At 40.4% G+C, this 22,544-nt stretch overlaps 1 protein-coding gene across 1 annotated transcript in view; it reads left to right on the top strand.

The window, feature by feature from the left end:
- Nlrp4a (NLR family, pyrin domain containing 4A) overlaps positions 1-16,896 on the top strand; it is an 87,013-nt gene extending 70,117 nt beyond the window's left edge. The window contains exons 9-10 of the mRNA NM_001106220.2: positions 7,349-7,519; positions 16,297-16,896. Of these exons, the coding sequence (NP_001099690.1) occupies positions 7,349-7,519; positions 16,297-16,390 (265 nt within the window). The 3' untranslated portion in view covers positions 16,391-16,896. The remainder of the gene's footprint in view (positions 1-7,348; positions 7,520-16,296) is intronic.
- Positions 16,897-22,544: the final 5,648 nt, after the last annotated feature.

The raw sequence follows: 22,544 nt of genomic DNA, 5'->3' as shown, positions 1-22,544 counted from the left end.
TGGCCCAAGAGGAAACTGTATAAGGCCTCTGGGCTCCCGTGGGGGAGGGCCCAGGAGCGGCAGGACCCCTGTCCCTGAGACACCGCCGGAACCTGAAAGAAACAGACTGGATAAACAGTTCTCTGCACCCAAATCCCGTGGGAGGGAGAGCTAAACCTTCAGAGAGGCAGACAAGCCTGGGAAACCAGAAGTGACTGCTCCCTGCACACACATCTCGGACGCCAGAGGAAAAAGCCAAAGACCATCTGGAACCCTGGTGCACTGAAGCTCCCGGAAGGGGCGGCACAGGTCTTCCTGGTTGCTGCCGCTGCAGAGAGCCCGTGGGGAGCACCCCACGAGCGAATCTGAGCCTCGGGACCACAGGTAAGACCAAATTTTCTGCTGCAAGAAAGCTGCCTGGTGAGCTTGGGACACAGGAAAGCAGAATTTTTCTAGGACCGGGCACGTTCTGTGTTTACCGGAAGTCCCACACCCGCGGATCCCGGCCGGCAGCAGCTCTCTGCTCCCAGACCCTGTGAGAGAGAGACCCAACCGCCTGGTCAGGTGGGCACTCCTGAGGCTGCAGAGCGGAAGAGACCACCAACTCTGCTCACCCCTGCCCACATCCCTGGCCCAAGAGGAAACTGTATAAGACCTCTGGGCTCCCGTGGGGAAGGGCCCAGGAGCGGCAGGACCCCTGTGCCTGAGACACCGCCGGAACCTGAAAGAAACAGACCGGATAAACAGTTCTCTGCACCCAAATCCCGTGGGAGGGAGAGCTAAACCTTCAGAGAGGCAGACAAGCCTGGGAAACCAGAAGTGATTGCTCCCTGCACACACATCTCGGACGCCAGAGGAAAAAGCCAAAGACCATCTGGAACCCTGGTGCACTGAAGTTCCCGGAAGGGGCGGCACAGGTCTTCCTGGTCGCTGCCGCTGCAGAGAGCCCGTGGGCAGCACCCCACGAGCGAACCTGAGCCTCGGGACCACAGGTAAGACCAAATTATCTGCTGCAAGAAAACTGCCTGGTGAACTCAAGACACAGGCCCACAGGAACAGCTGAAGACCTGTAGAGAGGAAAAACTACACGCCAGAAAGCAGAACACTCTGTCCCCATAACTGACTGAAAGAGAGGAAAACAGGTCTACAGCACTCCTGTCACACAGGCTTATAGGACAGTCTAGCCACTGTCAGAAATAGCAGAACAAAGTAACACTAGAGATAATCTGATGGCGAGAGGCAAGCGCAGGAACCCAAGCAACAGAAACCAAGACTACATGCCATCATCGGAGCCCAATTCTCCCACCAAAACAAACATGGAATATCCAAACACACCAGAAAAGCAAGATCTAGTTTCAAAATCATATTTGATCATGATGCTGGAGGACTTCAAGAAAGACATGAACACACTTAGGGAAGCACAGGAAAACATTAATAAACAAGTAAAAGCCTACAGAGAGGAATCGCAAAAATCCCTGAAAGAATTCCAGGAAAACACAATCAAACAGTTGAAGGAATTAAAAATGGAAATAGAAGCAATCAAGAAAGAACACATGGAAACAACCCTGGATATAGAAAACCAAAAGAAGAGACAAGGAGCTGTAGATACAAGCCTCACCAACAGAATTCAAGAGATGGAAGAGAGAATCTCAGGAGCAGAAGATTCCATAGAAATCATTGACTCAACTGTCAAAGATAATGTAAAGCGGAAAAAGCTACTGGTCCAAAACATACAGGAAATCCAGGACTCAATGAGAAGATCAAACCTAAGGATAATAGGTATAGAAGAGAGTGAAGACTCCCAGCTCAAAGGACCAGTAAATATCTTCAACAAAATCATAGAAGAAAACTTCCCTAACCTAAAAAAAGAGATACCCATAGACATACAAGAAGCCTACAGAACTCCAAATAGATTGGACCAGAAAAGAAACACCTCCCGTCACATAATTGTCAAAACACCAAACGCACAAAATAAAGAAAGAATATTAAAAGCAGTAAGGGAAAAAGGTCAAGTAACATATAAAGGGAGACCTATCAGAATCACACCAGACTTCTCGCCAGAAACTATGAAGGCCAGAAGATCCTGGACTGATGTCATACAGACCCTAAGAGAACACAAATGCCAGCCCAGGTTACTGTATCCAGCAAAACTCTCAATTAACATAGATGGAGAAACCAAGATATTCCATGACAAAACCAAATTTACACAATATCTTTCTACAAATCCAGCACTACAAAGGATAATAAATGGTGAAGCCCAACATAAGGAGGCAAGCTATACCCTAGAAGAAACAAGAAACTAATCGTCTTGGCAACAAAACAAAGAGAATGAAAGCACACAAACATAACCTCACATCCAAATATGAATATAAAGGGAAGCAATAATCACTATTCCTTAATATCTCTCAATATCAATGGCCTCAACTCCCCAATAAAAAGACATAGATTAACAAACTGGATACGCAATGAGGACCCTGCATTCTGCTGCCTACAGGAAACACACCTCAGAGACAAAGACAGACACTACCTCAGAGTGAAAGGCTGGAAAACAACTTTCCAAGCAAATGGTCAGAAGAAGCAAGCTGGAGTAGCCATTCTAATATCAAATAAAATCAATTTCCAACTAAAAGTCATCAAAAAAGATAAGGAAGGACACTTCATATTCATCAAAGGAAAAATCCACCAAGATGAACTCTCAATCCTAAATATCTATGCCCCAAATACAAGGGCACCTACATACGTAAAAGAAACCTTACTAAAGCTCAAAACACACATTGCACCTCACACAATAATAGTGGGAGACTTCAACACCCCACTCTCATCAATGGACAGATCATGGAAACAGAAATTAAACAGTGATGTCGACAGACTAAGAGAAGTCATGAGCCAAATGGACTTAACGGATATTTATAGAACATTCTATCCTAAAGCAAAAGGATATACCTTCTTCTCAGCTCCTCATGGTACTTTCTCCAAAATTGACCATATAATTGGTCAAAAAACGGGCCTCAACAGGTACAGAAAGATAGAGATAATCCCATGCATGCTATCGGACCACCACGGCCTAAAACTGGTCTTCAATAACAATAAGGGAAGAATGCCCACATATACGTGGAAATTGAACAATGCTCTACTCAATGATAACCTGGTCAAGGAAGAAATAAAGAAAGAAATTAAAAACTTTTTAGAATTTAATGAAAATGAAGATACAACATACCCAAACTTATGGGACACAATGAAAGCTGTGCTAAGAGGAAAACTCATAGCGCTGAGTGCCTGCAGAAAGAAACAGGAAAGAGCATATGTCAGCAGCTTGACAGCACACCTAAAAGCTCTAGAACAAAAAGAAGCAAATACACCCAGGAGGAGTAGAAGGCAGGAAATAATCAAACTCAGAGCTGAAATCAACCAAGTAGAAACAAAAAGGACCATAGAAAGAATCAACAGAACCAAAAGTTGGTTCTTTGAGAAAATCAACAAGATAGATAAACCCTTAGCCAGACTAACGAGAGGACACAGAGAGTGCGTCCAAATTAACAAAATTAGAAATGAAAAGGGAGACATAACTACAGATTCAGAGGAAATTCAAAAAATCATCAGATCTTACTATAAAAACCTATATTCAACAAAATTTGAAAATCTTCAGGAAATGGAAAATTTCCTAGACAGATACCAGGTATCGAAGTTGAATCAGGAACATATAAACCAGTTAAACAACCCCATAACTCCTAAGGAAATAGAAGCAGTCATTAAAGGTCTTCCAACCAAAAAGAGCCCAGGTCCAGACTGGTTTAGTGCAGAATTCTATCAAACCTTCATAGAAGACCTCATACCAATATTATCCAAACTATTCCACAAAATTGAAACAGATGGAGCACTACCGAATTCCTTCTACGAAGCCACAATTACTCTTATACCTAAACCACACAAAGACACAACAAAGAAAGAGAACTTCAGACCAATTTCCCTTATGAATATCGACGCAAAAATACTCAATAAAATTCTGGCAAACCAATTCAAGAGCACATCAAAACAATCATCCACCATGATCAAGTAGGCTTCATCCCAGGCATGCAGGGATGGTTTAATATACGGAAAACCATCAACGTGATCCATCATATAAACAAACTGAAAGAACAAAACCACATGATCATTTCATTAGATGCTGAGAAAGCATTTGACAAAATTCAACACCCCTTCATGATAAAAGTCCTGGAAAGAATAGGAATTCAAGGCCCATACCTAAACATAGTAAAAGCCATATACAGCAAACCAGTTGCTAACATTAAACTAAATGGAGAGAAACTCGAAGCAATCCCACTAAAATCAGGGACTAGACAAGGCTGCCCACTCTCTCCCTACTTATTCAATATAGTTCTTGAAGTTCTAGCCAGAGCAATCAGACAACAAAAGGAGATCAAGGGGATACAGATCGGAAAAGAAGAAGTCAAAATATCACTATTTGCAGATGACATGATAGTATATTTAAGTGATCCCAAAAGTTCCACCAGAGAACTACTAAAGCTGATAAACAACTTCAGCAAAGTGGCTGGGTATAAAATTAACTCAAATAAATCAGTTGCCTTCCTCTATACAAAAGAGAAACAAGCCGAGAAAGAAATTAGGGAAACGACACCCTTCATAATAGACCCAAATAATATAAAGTACCTCGGTGTGACTTTAACCAAGCAAGTAAAAGATCTGTACAATAAGAACTTCAAGACACTGAGGAAAGAAATTGAAGAAGACCTCAGAAGATGGAAAGATCTCCCATGCTCATGGATTGGCAGGATTAATATAGTAAAAATGGCCATTTTACCAAAAGCAATCTACAGATTCAATGCAATCCCCATCAAAATACCAATCCAATTCTTCAAAGAGTTAGACAGAACAATTTGCAAATTCATCTGGAATAACAAAAAACCCAGGATAGCTAAAGCTATCCTCAACAATAAAAGGACTTCAGGGGGAATCACTATCCCTGAACTCAAGCAGTATTACAGAGCAATAGTGATAAAAACTGCATGGTATTGGTACAGAGACAGACAGATAGACCAATGGAATAGAATTGAAGACCCAGAAATGAACCCACACACCTATGGTCACTTGATTTTTGACAAAGGAGCCAAAACCATCCAATGGAAAAAAGATAGCATTTTCAGCAAATGGTGCTGGTTCAACTGGAGGGCAACATGTAGAAGAATGCAGATCGATCCATGCTTATCACCCTGTACAAAGCTTAAGTCCAAGTGGATCAAGGACCTCCACATCAAACCAGACACACTCAAACTAATAGAAGAAAAACTAGGGAAGCATCTGGAACACATGGGCACTGGAAAAAATTTCCTGAACAAAACACCAATGGCTTATGCTCTAAGATCAAGAATCGACAAATGGGATCTCATAAAACTGCAAAGCTTCTGTAAGGCAAAGGACACTGTGGTTAGGACAAAACGGCAACCAACAGATTGGGAAAAGATCTTTACCAATCCTACAACAGATAGAGGCCTTATATCCAAAATATACAAAGAACTCAAGAAGTTAGACCGCAGGGAAACAAATAACCCTATTAAAAAATGGGGTTCAGAGCTAAACAAAGAATTCACAGCTGAGGAATGCCGAATGGCTGAGAAACACCTAAAGAAATGTTCAACATCTTTAGTCATAAGGGAAATGCAAATCAAAACAACCCTGAGATTTCACCTCACACCAGTGAGAATGGCTAAGATCAAAAACTCAGGTGACAGCAGATGCTGGCGAGGATGTGGAGAAAGAGGAACACTCCTCCATTGTTGGTGGGATTGCAGACTGGTAAAACCATTCTGGAAATCAGTCTGGAGGTTCCTCAGAAAATTGGACATTGAACTGCCTGAGGATCCAGCTATACCTCTCTTGGGCATATACCCAAAAGATGCCTCAACATATAAAAGAGACACGTGCTCCACTATGTTCATCGCAGCCTTATTTATAATAGCCAGAAAATGGAAAGAACCGAGATGCCCTTCAACAGAGGAATGGATACAGAAAATGTGGTACATCTACACAATGGAATATTACTCAGCTATCAAAAACAACGAGTCTATGAAATTCGTAGGCAAATGGTTGGAACTGGAAAATGTCATCCTGAGTGAGCTAACCCAATCACAGAAAGACATACATGGTATGCACTCATTTATAAGTGGCTATTAGCCCAAATGCTTGAATTACCCTAGATCCCTAGAACAAACGAAACTCAAGACAGATGATCAAAATGTGAATGCTTCACTCCTTTAAATGAGGAAAAAGAATACCCTTGGCTGGGAAGGGAGAGGCAAAGATTAAAACAGAGACTGAAGGAACACCCATTCAGAGCCTGCCCCACAGGTGGCCCATACATATACAGCCACCCAATTGGACAAGATGGATGAAGCAAAGAAGTGCAGACCGACAGGAGCCGGATGTAGATCGCTCCTGAGAGACACAGCCAGAATACAGCAAATACAGAGGCGAATGCCAGCAGCAAACCACTGAGCTGAGAATAGGTCCCCCGTTGAAGGAATCAGAGAAAGAACTGGAAGAGCTTGAAGGGGCTCGAGACCCCAAAAGTACAACAATGTCAAGCAACCAGAGCTTCCAGGGACTAAGCCACTACCTAAAGACTATATATGGAGTGACCCTGGACTCTGACCCCATTGGTAGCAATGAATATCCTAGTAAGAGCACCAGTGGAAGGGGAAGCCCTGGGTCCTGCTAAGACTGAACCCCCAGTGAACTAGACTATGGGGGGAGGGCGGCAATGGGGGGAGGGTTGGGAGGGGAACACCCATAAGGAAGGGGAGGGGGGAGGGGGATTTTGCCCGGAAACCGGGAAAGGGAATAACACTTGAAATGTATATAAGAAATACTCAAGTTAATAAAAAAAAAAAAATTAGAGAAACGTAAAAAAAAAAATACAAATAAAATTAAATTAAAAATGAAAAAAAAAAGAACTTCAACACATGAATTTTGATTATATGCAGTTTAGTTAATGTCAGAATGAATCTCAATGGTTCAAAAAAATAATTATCAAGGTGCTTGAGATGTAGGCTCAGAACTTACCAACCATCACGTCACTGGATTACCCAGTGTGAGGTACAATTTCATCCTAGGTTCAAGGGCTGGAACAGCACACCATTATTGGAACTATTAGTTCACCACCGACATGGATACTGAGAATGAGCAACTGTGATCACATTTGCCAATGAAGGGTTAATTTGATGTCATGAACAGTGGATATTTAAGAGCCTGTCCTCAGAGGCTATGGAGTGAGCTTAGGTTAAATGATTAATTTACCTCCCAATCACAGGCCTAATCAATGTAACATAGAACTACTTTGTTGTTATTGTTGCAGGTTGGAAGCCTGTGAGCTAACTGGTGCCTGTTGTGAGGACCTTGCTTCTACATTTACCCAGTGTAGGACTCTGTGGGGGATCAACCTGCTAAATAACACCTTGGACTACACTGGCTTGGTTGTCCTGTGTGAGGCTTTGAGACAGCAAAAGTGTACCCCGCATGTACTTGGGTGAGCTGGCCTCTGATCTTTTTGGTAGGATGAGTCCTGCGGGCTAAAAGGGGATAAACTAAGATATGAAATGTACAGCTAATAAACATTTAAGATAGAAATATGAACCCCATCCATAGAGAGCTTGCCATACAAGCATAGGAACCACAGTTGGATCCTCAGAAACTACATGAAAAAACCAAGCATGGGGTTTGCAATTATAATGTCAGTATTGGAAGGGTAAATACAGAGTATCCTTAATGTTCTCACTGGGCAGTCAATCTACTCAAATTGGTGAGTTTCAGGAAAAAAAATAGATCCTGTCTCAAAAAATCAAGAATAATACCTGAAGTTGACATCTGACATCTGCTTGTTCACATACACACCCAAATTGCAAGTAACTCAATAAGAAGTCCATTGGTCACACTAATGATTATCCTGCAACTGCTGCACCAGGACATATATCTTATCAAGAAACCTCACCTATTACTGAGACACTATGGGCAATTCATTGGTATTTGGTGAGGGGACACTCTACAATATATTTTTTTAATTTTGTCTATTTTTTTCATTTAGTTTATATTATTTATTGGTTATTTTATTTATTTACATTTCAAATGTTCTCTCCCTTTCCTCTTTTCCCTCCATAACCTCCTAGTCCATCCCCCTTCCCCCTACTTCTATGAGGGAGCTCCCCCAACCACCCACCCAACTACTTCCATCTCACTGCCCTAGCATTCCCTATGTGGAGGCATCGAGTCTCTACAGGACCAAGGGCCTACTCCCAATGATGCCAGATAAGACTGTCCTCTGTTACGTAAGCAGCTAGAGCCATGCGTTCCTCAGTGTGAACTCTGGTTGGTAGTTTAGTCCCTGGGACTTCTGGGGGTTCTTGTTAGTTGATATTGTTGTTCTTCCTTTGGGGTTGCAAACCCCTTTGGCTCCATCAGTCTTTCCCTTAACTCCTTCATTGGGGTCCCCTTGCTCAATCTGATGGGTGGCTGTGAACACCCACATCTGTATTGGTCAAGGGTTGGCTCTCAGGGGACAGCCATACCAGGCTGTCAGCAAGTGCTTCTTGGCATCAGCAATAGTGTCTTTGTTTGGTGTTTGAAGATGGGATAGGTCCCTAGGTAAATCAGTCTCTGGATGGCCTTTTCTTCAGTCCCTGCTCCACTCTTTGTCCCTGGATTTCCTTTAGACAGGAAAAAAATCTGTGTCAATATTTCTTAAATGGGTAGGTGGTTCCATCCCTCAACTGAGGGCCATGCCTAACCATTGGATATGGTGTCCAGATTTTCTCTCTCCCCTCTGTTGGGTATTTCAGCTAATGTCATCCCTGTTGGGTCCTGGTAGCCTCTTTTTTCTTATCATATGGGAATTTTTAGTGGCTATCCCCAGTTCTCCATCCCCCACTGCTACACACCTATGTGCAACCTCCTTACACACTGTACTTCTCCCCTGTGTCCTCCCACCGGATCCTGTCCCCTCCCACTCTCCATCTCCCTCCCAGATTGCTCACTTCTTCTATCTCCCATAATCATTTACTTTCCACTTCTAAGTAAAACTAAAGCATGCACACTTTGGTCTTCCTTCTCCTTGAGCTACATATGGTCTACGAATTGTGTCACAGGTATACTGAGCTTGTTTCCCTAAAATTCACTTATCAGTGAATACATAACATATATGTTCTTTTGTGACTGGGATACCTCACTCAGAATAATTCTTTCTAGTACGTACATTTGCCTGCAAATGTCATAAAGTTGTTGTTTTTAATAGGTGTAAGGTACTTTATTGTGTAAATGCACCACATTTTCTGTATCCATTCTTCTGTTGAAGGACATCTGGTTTCATTCCAGCTTCTGGTTATTATAAATAAGGCTGTGATGAACATAGGAGAGCATGGGTCCTTCTTATTTGTTGGAGCATCTTTTAGGTATATGTCCAGGAGTGCAATAGCTGGGTCCTCATGTAGTACTATGTCCAATTTTCTGAGGAGCCACCAGACTGATTTCCAGAGTGGCTGTATCAGCTTGCAATCCCACCAGCAATGGAGGAGTGTTCCTCTTTCTCCACATCCTCACCAGCATCTGTTGTCACCTGAGTTTTGATCTTAGCCATTATGACAGGTGTGAGGCAGAATCTCAGGGTTGTTTTGATTTGCATTTCCCTGATGATTGAAGGATGTTGAACATTTCTTTAGGTGCTTCGCAGTCATTCAGTATTCCTCAGTTGATAATACTTTGTTTAGCTCTGTACCCCATTTTCAATAGGATTATTTGATTTTCTGGAGTCTAACTTTCCAGGTTATATATATTAGACATTAGTACTCTATCAGATGTAGGATTTGTAAAGACCTTTTCCCAATTTGTTGGTAACTGTTTTGTCCTATTGACAGTGTCTTTGCCTTACAGAAGATTTGCAATTTTATCAGGTCCCATTTGTCAATTGTTGATCTTAGCACATAAGCCATTGGTATTCTGTTCAGGAAAGTTTCTACATGACCATGTGTTCGAGGCTCTTCCCCACGTTCTCTTCTACTAGTTTCAGTGTATCTGATTTTATGTGGAAGTCCTGGATCCACTTGGCCTTGAACTTTGTACAAGGAGATAAGAATAAATCAATTCACTTTCTTCTATGTGCTGACCCTCACTTGAGCCAGCACCATTTCTTGAATATGCTGACTTTTATCTACTGGATGATTCTGGCTCCTTTGGTAAAAATTAGGAAACCATATGAGTGTGGGTTTGATTCTGGGTCTTCAATTCTATTCTACTGATCTACCTGTCTGTCTCTGTACTAATATCATGCAGTTTTTATCACTATTGCTCTGTAGTACAACTTGAGGTCAGGGATGGTGTTTCCCTAAAAGGTTCTATTATTGCTGACAATAGTTTTTGCTAGACTGGGTTTTGTTATTCCAATGAATTTGAGAATTGATCTTTCTATCTCTGAGAAGAATTGAGTAGGAATTGTTATGGGGATTGCATTGAATCTGTAGATTGTTGTTCATCTCATTGGATGCTGAAAAAGCATTTGACAAAGTACAATACCCCTTCATGTTAAAAGTCTTAAAGATCAAGAATTCAAGCCCCATACATAAACATAATGAAAGCAATATACAACAAACCAATAGTCAACATTAAACTAAATAGAGAGAAACTTGAAGCAATCTTACTAAAATCAGGGACCAGACAAGGCTGCTGACTCTCTCACTATCTGTTCAATATAATATTGGAAATTCTAGTCAGATCAATTAGATAACAAAATGAGGTCAAACGGATACAAATGGGAAAGGAAGAAGTCAAGATATCATTATTTGAAGATGACATGATAGTATATATGTGACCCCAAAAATTCCACCAGAGAACTCCTACAGCTGCTGAACAACATCAAAGTGGTTAGATATAAAATTAGTTCAAACAAATCAGTAGCCTCCTCTATTCAAAGGATGAACAGGTTGAGGAAGATATTAGGGAAGTGACACCCTTTGCTATATTCATAAGTAACAGAAAATTTCTTGGTGTAACTCTAACCAAGCAAGTGAAAGATAGATAAGACAAGAACTTGAAATCCTTCAATACTCATGGGAGGAAATACGGGGACAAAGAGTGAAGCAGAGACTGAAGGAAAGGCCATCCAGAGACTGCCCTACCTGGGGTTCATCCAATATGCAGCTACCAAACTTAGTCACTATTGCTGATGCCAAGAAGTGCTTGCTCACAGGAGCCTGATATGATGTCTCTTGAGAAGCTCTCCCACAACCTTACTGATACAGATGAGGATGATTGCAGCTATCCATCATACTGAGCACAGGGATCCCAATGGAAGAGTTAGAGAAAAGACTGAAAGAACTGAAGGAGTTCACAACCCCATAGGAAGAACAACCAGACCCCCCAGAGCTCCCAGGGACTAAACCACCAACCAATGGGTACACATAGAGGGACCCGTGACACCAGCTGAGGATGGCAGTGTCTGGCATCACTTGGAGGAAAAGCCCTTGGTCCTGTGAAGGCTCATTTTCCAAGTGAAGGGGAATGCCAGGGTGTTGAACTGGGAGTGGGTGGGTGGGAAGGAGAGCATTCTCATAGAAGCAGGGAAAGGGGGAGATCCTGGAAATGGGATTACATTTGAAATGTAAATACATAAAATATCCAATAAATAAAATTAAAATGAAAAAATGAAGACAAAAATTGAACTTCAAGTCTTTTATGAAAGAAATTGAAATGGTTGGAACTGGAAAATATCATCCTGAGTGAGCTAACCCAATCACAGAAAGACACACATGGTATGCACTCATTGATAAGTGGCTATTAGCCCAAATGCTTGAATTACCCTAGATGCCTAGAACAAATGAAACTCAAGACAGATGATCAAAATGTGAATGCTTCACTCCTTCTTTAAAAGGGGAACAAGAATACCCTTGGCAGGGAAGAGAGAGGCAAAGATTAAAACAAAGACTGAAGGAACACCTTCAGAGCCTGCCCCACATGTGGCCCATACATATACAGCCACCCAATTAGACAAGATGGATGAAGCAAAGAAGTGCAGGCCGACAGGAGCCGGATGTAGATCGCTCCTGAGAGACACAGCCAGAATACAGCAAACACAGAGGCGAATGCCAGCAGCAAACCACTGAACTGAGAATAGGACCCCCATTGAAGGAATCAGAGAAAGAACTGGAAGAGCTTGAAGGGGCTCGAGACCCCATATGTACAACAATACCAAGCAACCAGAGCTTCCAGGGACTAAGCCACTACCTAAAGACTATACATGGACTGACCTTGGACTCTGACCTCATAGGTAGCAATGAATATCCTAGTAAGAGCACCAGTGAAAGGGGAAGCCATGGGTCCTGCTAAGACTGAACCCCCAGTGAACTAGACTGTTGGGGGGAGGACGGCAATGGGGGGAGGGTGGGGAGGGGAACACCCATAAGGAAGGGGAGGGGGGAGGGGAATGTTTGCCCGGAAACCGGGAAAGGGAATAACACTCGAAATGTATATTAGAAATACTCAAGTTAATAAAAAAAAAGAAAGAAGAAATTGAAGACCTCTGAAGATGGAAAGATCCCCGTGCTCATGGATTAGCAAGGTTAACATAGTAAAATGGCCATTTTACAATACTTAAAATTAAAAAATAGATTCAAATAATATTTTCTGTGAATAGGAGACATAGGGTAGGGGTATTAGATTAAGTAAAAAGACCTTCCTAGGGGTTGGGGATTTAGCTCACTGGTAGAGCGCTTGCCTAGCAAGCGCAAGGCCCTGGGTTCGGTCCCCAGCTCCGAAAAAAAAAAAAAAAAGACCTTCCTTGCCTTGTGACTGGTGAATACCTAAGTAAGTACTAGTGATATTTGGTAGTCTTATACTGATAATCCACCAAAATGCTTGTAAATATAATTTTGTTTATACAGACATTCCTGACTTAAGATTGTTTGGATTTGCCCAGTAATTCCTTTCTTTTTTCTTCCAACACAGTAGTCATTAGTGATATGAGATAACATTTTTAGTATAAGATTTTGTTGTTATTATTGTTGCTATGTGATTTGATTTTTGCCCACCTAGAGATTAATGTGACTACTCCGAGAATATTTATGATAGGCTAAGGGATCTAGGGTGATCTCTTTGTAGAAAAAAGGCTTATGTTATGCATTTTTCATATAAATATGTTATTCAGGTTATTTTATATAAGCATAAGTTATTTTATAAATGTGATATACAATATATATTATTTTTATAATACTCAGCACTTATCTCTATGCTTAATTTTTCTGTCTATCATTTTCAAACCCATAAGAAATCAAATTAATTTTAATGAAAGTATATGAGCTCATGTGCACTTGTGTATATGGATTATGTACAAAAGTGTGATGACCAGATGACAGTCTCTAATGGGCATAACATCATCAGATACCATCTACCTCAGTTATTTTGAGATGTGCTCTCTCTCTCTCTCTCTCTCTGGAACATGAAAGTAACAAATTCTGTAAGGATGGTTAGCCAACCAGTGCTAGGGACCTGCCAGATTCTGCTTCATTGGTTCTTGGAGTACAGTCATATGACACTATTTCCAGCTTTTTATGTAGGTGTTGGGAATTAGCCTCGGGTCTTCCTGCTTATAAAGCAAACACTTCACTAGGAGAGCTGTCTCCCCAGACCCCCAAGATCAGGGTCATTTCAGGTGATTACTGAGCCATGTATTTCTAGCAGAGTGAAATCTTATCAGGGTGTCCAACCTTTTGACATTAAACACACACACACACACACACACACTCTCTCTCTCTCTCTCTCTCACACACACACACACTCTCACACACACACTCTCACACACACACACTCACACACACACTCTCACACACACACACTCACACACACACTCCCACACACACACACTCCCACACACACTCACACACACACTCACACACACACACTCACACACACACTCACACACACACTCTCACACACACACACTCTCACACACACTCTCACACACACACAGACACTCTCACACACACACAGACACACAGACACACACACTCTCTCACACACACACACACACACACACACACATAACACACACACAGTTCAGACTCAAAAACATGAAGTTTGTTTTTTTTTTAAAAAAAGTCATATTGTTTTGGATAAACTTTTGTGTTAAACCTTTTCAAAACTACCCTCTTCTTCATGTTATCTGTGGACCACATGTCTATGAGATATTGGGTTAAAATATTTATAACTCTAGATGCCTCTCCTGAGAAGAAGGCAGAGGCTCAATTCCTTAAGATTTCCTCTGGCAAATTCCCCTGCCTCATGAAAATGATGAGTGTCTGAAAAAATTCTTTCTTAATTGTTGTTCTCTGGAGGTTTAGAGGGTACCAAGCTGGAGTCATTGCATAATGAATTAGACAAAGGCAAATTTACTGTTATTTTCTGAGCCTTCTAGCTCAGCATTTGATTCCAATTGAGCCACGTTTACACTGCACCCTTTGGCATGGTATAAGTTCCTTTGATCTGATCTGGAAAGTAAGCATTGCCATTTGACGTGATAATTTAAGAAATATACAGATCAGATAATGTGGCAGATCTTATCAAACCAAGGAAACTTCTATGGTGTTCTCCTTTCCGCCACCATGGAAAGTCTCAGAAAGACATATACTGTAATTAATATATGCCCTAGGATTATGGTTGATTCCTATGGTTTATACTTGATACATAAAAAAATATATATATAACATGATGGTTTGCATAAATTTTCTTCTGCAAGCTCAGATGTTTGAATAGATGGTCTGAAGTTCATACTGCTATTTGGGTAGATAGGCGTAGTGTGACCTTGCTTGGGGAAGCATGTCCCTGGAATAGGCTTTGAGTTTGCAAAACCTCGTACCATGCACAGTGAGCTTTCTCTACTTCATGATTGTGGTTTAAGAAATGGCTCTGCTTTGTTCTTCTGGACCACTCTTCCAAGCTACCATGGTGATGGACTCTAATCCTGTAAGAACTGTAGGGGTTCTACACAAATAATCCACTCCTTCTGAGAGTTGCTTTGGGCATGGTGTTTTATTACAATAGTAAATACTAAATACAGACAAAGAAAACAGAGAACAAGGAACAAGGGTTTGAGTTTGTGTGGTGGGGGGTGTGACTGTGAGTGTATGTGTCTGGATGCACATTCATGAGAACAGTTAGCTAGAGCACTAAGACTATAAAGATCATGGAAAGAATTACCTTCTGGGACTTGAAGAAAAATCAAGCCTTTTCCAAGTCTTCTACCCAAAACCCTAAAACTTCATGCCTCTTATCACCAGTCTCAGTATAAAAATCAAATTGAAATCAACAAAAGGTGAGAATTCATACCACAGAGATGGTCAGAGCAGACTCTGTGAAGAGGTTCAGGCAAGTAAAGCACTTGCAGCAGAAGTATGAGGACCTGAGTTCATCCACATAAAAAAATGTTGATTGTGTTCTCATATGTCTGTAACCTTAGAGCCGGAGAGAACAGTGGAGACAGGAAGCTCCCTGAAGCTTGCTGGACAGCCAGTCCATGAACGGCAGGTTCAGTGAGAGACCCTGACTGGAAAACATACACACACACACACACACACACACACACACACACACACACACACACACACACACACACACACAAATACAATCACACAAATTTGTTTCCTTCATTTTTCAAATAATTATGTGTATGTGTATTTTGCCTGCATGCATTTTCTGGCTTAGAGACCAGAAGGTGGTGTCAGACACTCTGGAATTTGAGTTTCAGATGGTTGTAAGCTTCAATGTGGGGACTGAACCTGAATCCTCTTCAAAAATAGCCAGTTCCCTTAGCTATAGAACCATTGCTTCAGTACTCAAATTAATTTTTAATGGAAGAATCGGATGTTTACATGTAAGAGCATATCATCTCATAGCACAGATATTGTACCCTATTCAGAGGGATCATCAGGGTCATATTCTTGTGACCTGAGGAAAAACTATAGAGGGAAAATGAGATGGTGGAAAGCACAAACAGACATGTGAGGGTCTGAGAAATGGCTCTTCAGTTAAGAGCAGTTTCCTCTCTTGCAGAGGAATCAACTATAGTTCCCAGTTCCCAACATGGCAGCTCACAGCTGCAATAACCCTAGCTTCAGAGGATCCATAACGTATTTCTGATTTCCACAGACACCTGAACACATGTGGTGCATATAAACTCACACAGGCACATACATGTACATAAATAAATAAACCTTTAAATCTTAAAACAAGAAAAATTAATTAAAATTGTTAATTTTTATATCTTTCTAGATTGCGAATTACTGATTTTGATAATGAAACCCAGGCATTTCTGGTTGCTGAGCAAGAGAAAAATCCTGACTTGAGCATCCTAAGTGGCGTGTGAGCAGAAGCAGAAAACAAGGATGGAAATTCTGATGCAAGAACCAGGGGTATACTCTGAACTCAAACTACCTCCATAAAAAGAAAGTAGGATCATTATTTTGGCCCATTGAATACAATGTTATAGATCAATAATGTTCTAATAAAATATGATTTCTTTGTATCCCTTTTGGATATGTTTTGCAAGACAGATGTGGTTTTTTTATTTGTACTACATATTCAAACATACTATAATTACATTTTATTTTCCATACTGGTATCTTGAGCACCCAATAAAGTGTTAAGTATCTTTAAGTAGTGACTTGGAAATCTCTTAAAATGATATTTGCCTGTTAGTAGATTACTGGAGCCATAGAGTAAGTCTAAGCAGTAATGGTACCCTAAAAGGTTGTTGGGGAAGTTTTAATTGGCTCTGCATGAGAAACCTTTAGCAGAGTGTCTAGACTGGACACTCAGAATATGGAAACTGTTGCTGTTTTGCGCTTTTTTCATTAAATAATAATTTATGCATTTTCCAACTTTACTGACTTCTAGTTTCAAATATTAATGTTCTACATAGTTACGTGTGTGTGTGTGTGTGTGTGTGTGTGTGTGTGTGTGTGTACACGTGTGTATATATGAACACATGAGCATCAGTACCTGCAAAGAACACAAGAGGGTGTCAGATGCCTTGAAGCTAGAGCTTCAGGCAGTTATAAGCTGTCCATCATGGGTACTGGAAACTGGACTTACATCCTGAAAGAACAGTATGTGAGCTTAACTGCTGAGCCATTTCTAACCTCTTGTTTATGTTGACTTTGAAAGATAGTGGCCAAACTGAGATTCTGAGAAAGGCTGACTTGACTTGATTCTTAGACCTATTATCAATCTAATTAGGGTCTTCTGGTTTTGGATGAAGGTATTGAAAAGGCATATTTTTATATTTTTATTATTTCCTTGAATATTTAATACTATATATTTTGATCATACTCACAATCCTTCCTTCTTAACTCTTCTCAGATCCCTCCTCCTCTTTCCACCCAACTTAGTGTCATGCCTCACTCTCCTCTCAATGTCACTATGTGTTATCCAAGCATTCCTTTCTTTTTTTGAACAGAAGCAAAATATGCTTTATTTTTTTCTTTATTAACTTGAGTATTTCCTATTTACATTTCGATTGCTATTCCCTTTCCCAGTTTCTGGGCCAACATCCCCCTAACCCCTCCCACTCCTTTTCTATACAGGTGTTCCCCTCCCCATCCTCCCCCCATTAAAGCCCTCCCCCGAACTATCACGTTCACTGGGGGTTCAGTCTTGGTGGGGCCAAGGGCTTCCCCTTCCACTGGTGCTCTTACTAGGCTATTCATTGCTACCTATGAGGTTGGAGCCCAGGGTCGGTCCATGTATAGTCCTTGGGCAGTGGCTTAGTCCCTGGAAGCTCGGGTTGCTTGGCATTGCTGTTCATAAGGGGTCTCGAGCCCCTTCAAGTTCTTCCAGTCCTTTCTCTGATTCCTTCAACGGGGATCCTGTTCTCAGTTCAGTGGTTTGCTACTGGCATTCGCCTATGTATTTGCTGTATTCTGGCTGTGTCTCTCAGGACAGATCTACATCCAGTTCCTGTCAGCCTGCACTTCCTTGCTTCATCCATCTCATTGAATTGGGTGGCTGTATATGTATGGGTCACATGTCGGGTAGGCTCTGAATGGGTGTTCCTTCTGCCTCTGTTTTAATCTTTGTCTCCCTATTCCCTCCCATGGGTATTCTTGTTCCCCTTTTAAAGAAGGAGTGAAGCATTCACATTTTGAACATCCGTCTTCAGTTTCATGTGTTCTTTGCATTTGGGTAATTCAAGCATTTGGGCTAATAGCCACTTATCAATGAGTGCATACCATGTGTGTTTTTCTGTGATTGAGTTACCTCACACAGGATGATATTTTCCAGTTCCATCCATTTGCCTATGAATTTCATAAAGTCATTGCATTTGATAGCAGAGTAATATTCCATTGTATAGATGTACCACATTTTCTGTATCCATTCCTCTGTTGAAGAGCATCTGGGTTCTTTTCAGCTTCTGGCTATTATAAATAAGGCTGCTATGAACATAGTGGAGCATGTGTCTCTTTTATATGTTGGGGCATCTTTTGGGTATATGATCAAAAGAGGTATAGCTGTGTCCTCAGGTAGTTCAATGTCCAATTTTTTGAGGAACCTCCACACTGATTTCCAGAATGGTTGTACCAGTCTGCAATCCCACCAAAAATGGAGGAGTGTTCCTCTTTCTCCACATCCTCAACAGCATTTGCTGTCACCTGAGTTTTTGATCTTAGCCATTCTCACTGGTGTGAGGTGAAATCTCAGGGTTGTTTTGATTTGCATTTCCCTTATGACTAAAGATGTTGAACATTTCTTTAGGTGTTTCTCAGCCATTTGGCATTCCTCAGCTGTGAATTCTTTGTTTAGCTCTGAACCCCATTTTTAATAGGGCTATTTGTCTCCCTACGGTCTAACTTCTTGAGTTCTTTGTATATTTTGGATATAAGCCCTCTATCTGTTGTAGGATTGGTAAAGATCTTTTCCCAATCTGTTGGTTGCTGTTTTGTCCTAACCACACTGTCCTTTGCCTTACAGAAGCTTTGCAGTTTTATGAGATCCCATTTGTCGATTCTTGATCTTAGAGCATAAGCCATTGGTGTTTTGTTCAGGAAATTTTTTCCAGTGCCCATGTGTTCCAGATGCTTCCCTAGTTTTTCTTCTATTAGTTTGAGTGTGTCTGGTTTGATGTGGAGGTCCTTGATCCACTTGTACTTAAGCTTTGTACTTAATAATAAGTACAAATAAGGGTAATAAGCATGGATTGATCTGCATTCTTCTACATATTGACCTCCAGTTGAACCAGCACCATTTGCTGAAAATGCTATCTTTTTTCCATTGGATGGTTTTAGCTCCTTTGTCAAAAATCAAGTGACCATAGATGTGTGGGTTCATTTCTAGGTCATCAATTCTATTCCATTGGTCTATCTGTCTGTCTCTGTACCAATACCAGGCAGTTTTTATCACTATTACTCTATAATACTGCTTGGGTTCAGGGATAGTGATTCCCCCTGAAGGCCTTTTATTGTTGAGGATAGCTTTAGCTATCCTGGGTTTTTTGTTATTCCAGATGAATTTGCAAATTGTTCTGTCTAACTCTTTGAAGAATTGGATTGGTATTTTGATGGGGATTGCATTGAATCTGTAGATTGCTTTTGGTAAAATGGCCATTTTTACTATATTAATCCTGCCAATCCATGAGCATGGGAGATCTTTCCATTTTCTGAGGTCTTCTTCAATTTCTTTCTTCAGTGTCTTGAAGTTCTATTGTACAGATCTTTTACTTGCTTTTTTAAAGTCACACCGAGGTACTTTATATTATTTGGGTCTATTATGAAGGGTGTCGTTTCCCTAATTTCTTTCTCGGCTTGTTTCTCTTTTGTGTAGAGGAAGGCTACTGATTTATTTGAGTTAATTTTATACCCAGCCACTTTGCTGAAGTTGTTTATCAGCTTTAGTAGTTCTCTGGTGGAACTTTTGGGATCACTTAAATATACTATCATATCATCTGCAAATAGTGATACTTTGACTTCTTCTTTTCCGATCTGTATCCCCTTGACCTCCTTTTGTTGTCTGATTGCTCTGGCTAGAACTTCAAGAACTATATTGAATAAGTAGGGAGAGAGTGGGCAGCCTTGTCTAGTCCCTGATTTTAGTGGGATTGCTTCAAGTTTCTCTCCATTTAGTTTAATGTTAGCGACTGGTTTGCTGTATATGGCTTTTACTATGTTCAGGTATGGGCCTTGAATTCCTATTCTTTCCAGGACTTTTATCATGAAGGGGTGTTGAATTTTGTCAAATGCTTTCTCAGCGTCTAATGAAATGATCATGTGGTTTTGTTCTTTCAGTTTGTTTATATAATGGATCACGTTGATGGTTTTCCGTATATTAAACCATCCCTGCATGCCTGGGATGAAGCCTACTTGATCATGGTGGATGATTGTTTTGATGTGCTCTTGGATTTGGTTTGCCAGAATTTTATTGAGTATTTTTTCATCGATATTCATAAGGGAAATTGGTCTGAAGTTCTCTTTCTTTGTTGTGTCTTTGTGTGGTTTAGGTATAAGAGTAATTGTGGCTTCATAGAAGGAATTCGGTAGTGCTCCATGTGTTTCAATTTTGTGGAATAGTTTGGATAATGTTGGTATGAGGTCTTCTATGAAGGTCTGATCGAATTCTGCACTAAACCCGTCTGGACCTGGGCTCTTTTTGGTTGGGAGACCTTTAATGACTGCTTCTATATCCTTAAGAGTTATGGGGTTATTTAACTGGTTTATCTGTTCCTGATTTGACTTCGGTACCTGGTATCTGTCTAGGAAATTGTCCATTTCCTGAAGATTTTCAAGTTTTGTTGAATACAGGTTTTTATAGTAAGAACTGATGATTTTTTGAATTTCCTCTGAATCTGTAGTTATGTCTCCCTTTTCATTTCTGATTTTGTTAATTTGGACATACTCTCTGTGTCCTCTTGTTAGTCTGGCTAAGGGTTTATCTATCTTGTTGATTTTCTCAAAGAACCAACTTTTGGTTCTGTTGATTCTTTCTATGGTCCTTTTTGTTTCTGCTTGGTTGGTTTCAGCTCTGAGTTTGATTATTTCCTGCCTTCTACTCCTCGTGTGTGTATTTGCTTCTTTTTGTTCTAGAGCTTTTAGGTGTGTTGTCAAGTTGCTGACATATGCTCTTTCCTGTTTCTTTCTGCAGGCACTCAGCGCTATGAGTTTTCCTCTTAGCACAGCTTTCATTGTGTCCCATAAGTTTGGGTATGTTGTACCTTCATTTTCATTAAATTCTAAAAAGTCTTTAATTTCTTTCTTTATTTCTTCCTTGACCAGGTTATCATTGAGTAGAGCATTGTTCAATTTCCACATATATGTGGGCATTCTTCCCTTATTGTTATTGAAGACCAGTTTTAGGCCGTGGTGGTCCGATAGCACGCATGGGATTATTTCTATCTTTCTGTACCTGTTGAGGCCCATTTTTTGACCAATTATATGGTCAATTTTGGAGAAAGTACCATGAGGAGCTGAGAAGAAGGTATATCCTTTTGCTTTAGGATAGAATGTTCTATAAATATCCGTTAAGTCCATTTGGCTCATGACTTCTCTTAGTCTGTCTACGTCTTTGTTTAATTTCTGTTTCCATGATCTGTCCATTGATGAGAGTGGGGTGTTGAAATCTCCAACTACTATTGTGTGAGGTGCAATGTATGTTTTGAGCTTTAGTAAGGTTTCTTTTACGTATGTAGGTGCCCTTATATTTGGGGCATAGATATTTAGGATTGAGAGTTCATCTTGGTGGATTTTTCCTTTGATGAATATGAAGTTTCCTTCCTTATCTTTTTTGATGACTTTTAGTTGAAAATTGATTTTATCTGATATTAGAATGGCTACTCCAGCTTGCTTCTTCTGACCATTTGCTTGGAAAGTTGTTTTCCAGCCTTTCTTTTTTTTTTAATTTAGAGAATACTTTATTAGTTTTTGTAATCAAACCCACGTAGATAAGACCTTACATATTTAATACAGTGCGTTACCCTGTACAAATGGAAAAAACTTAAGTTCAACATTTCTAGACCAATATGGCTGTTAATTTCTGTACAGTGCCAACTCAACACAGTAAATGGGGATACTTTTTTCCAAAGTTGACAGCACAGCTAAAGTTTCCAAAAATTCAAATTATATATCTGTATATATATATATATGTATATATATATATATATATATATATATATATATATATATATATATAAAGACCAATAATAGCAGTGTGTTATGCAGCAACAGCAGCAACAGCTTTTCCAGGTTCTGCAGTCATCTGAACAAAACTGTAGAGACATCCAGCACACTCCATTAAAAAAAAAAAAAAGTAAAAAAACAAAACCCGAGAAAACAGCACAGTTCTGTTACTCTTGTGGTACCTGGCACCATTTTTTTTTAAATTAGCTTCTCAATCATCATCTGGAAAGAAAACATTCTGAGCAACATCATTAAAAACAGCTCTGATAAAGCACGGTCACTACTACGTATCATAAAGCAGGTACAAGCTATTTTACATCCACAGAGGTATGATACAGTACTGTCCTACATCTATAA

The sequence above is a fragment of the Rattus norvegicus genome, chromosome 1 (genome assembly GCF_021556685.1).
Source record: "Rattus norvegicus strain SHRSP/BbbUtx chromosome 1, alternate assembly SHRSP_T2T, whole genome shotgun sequence".
NCBI lineage: Eukaryota > Metazoa > Chordata > Mammalia > Rodentia > Muridae > Rattus > Rattus norvegicus.
The sequence above is the reverse complement of the archived record's forward strand: the minus strand, read 5'-3'. Positions and strand labels throughout refer to the sequence as shown.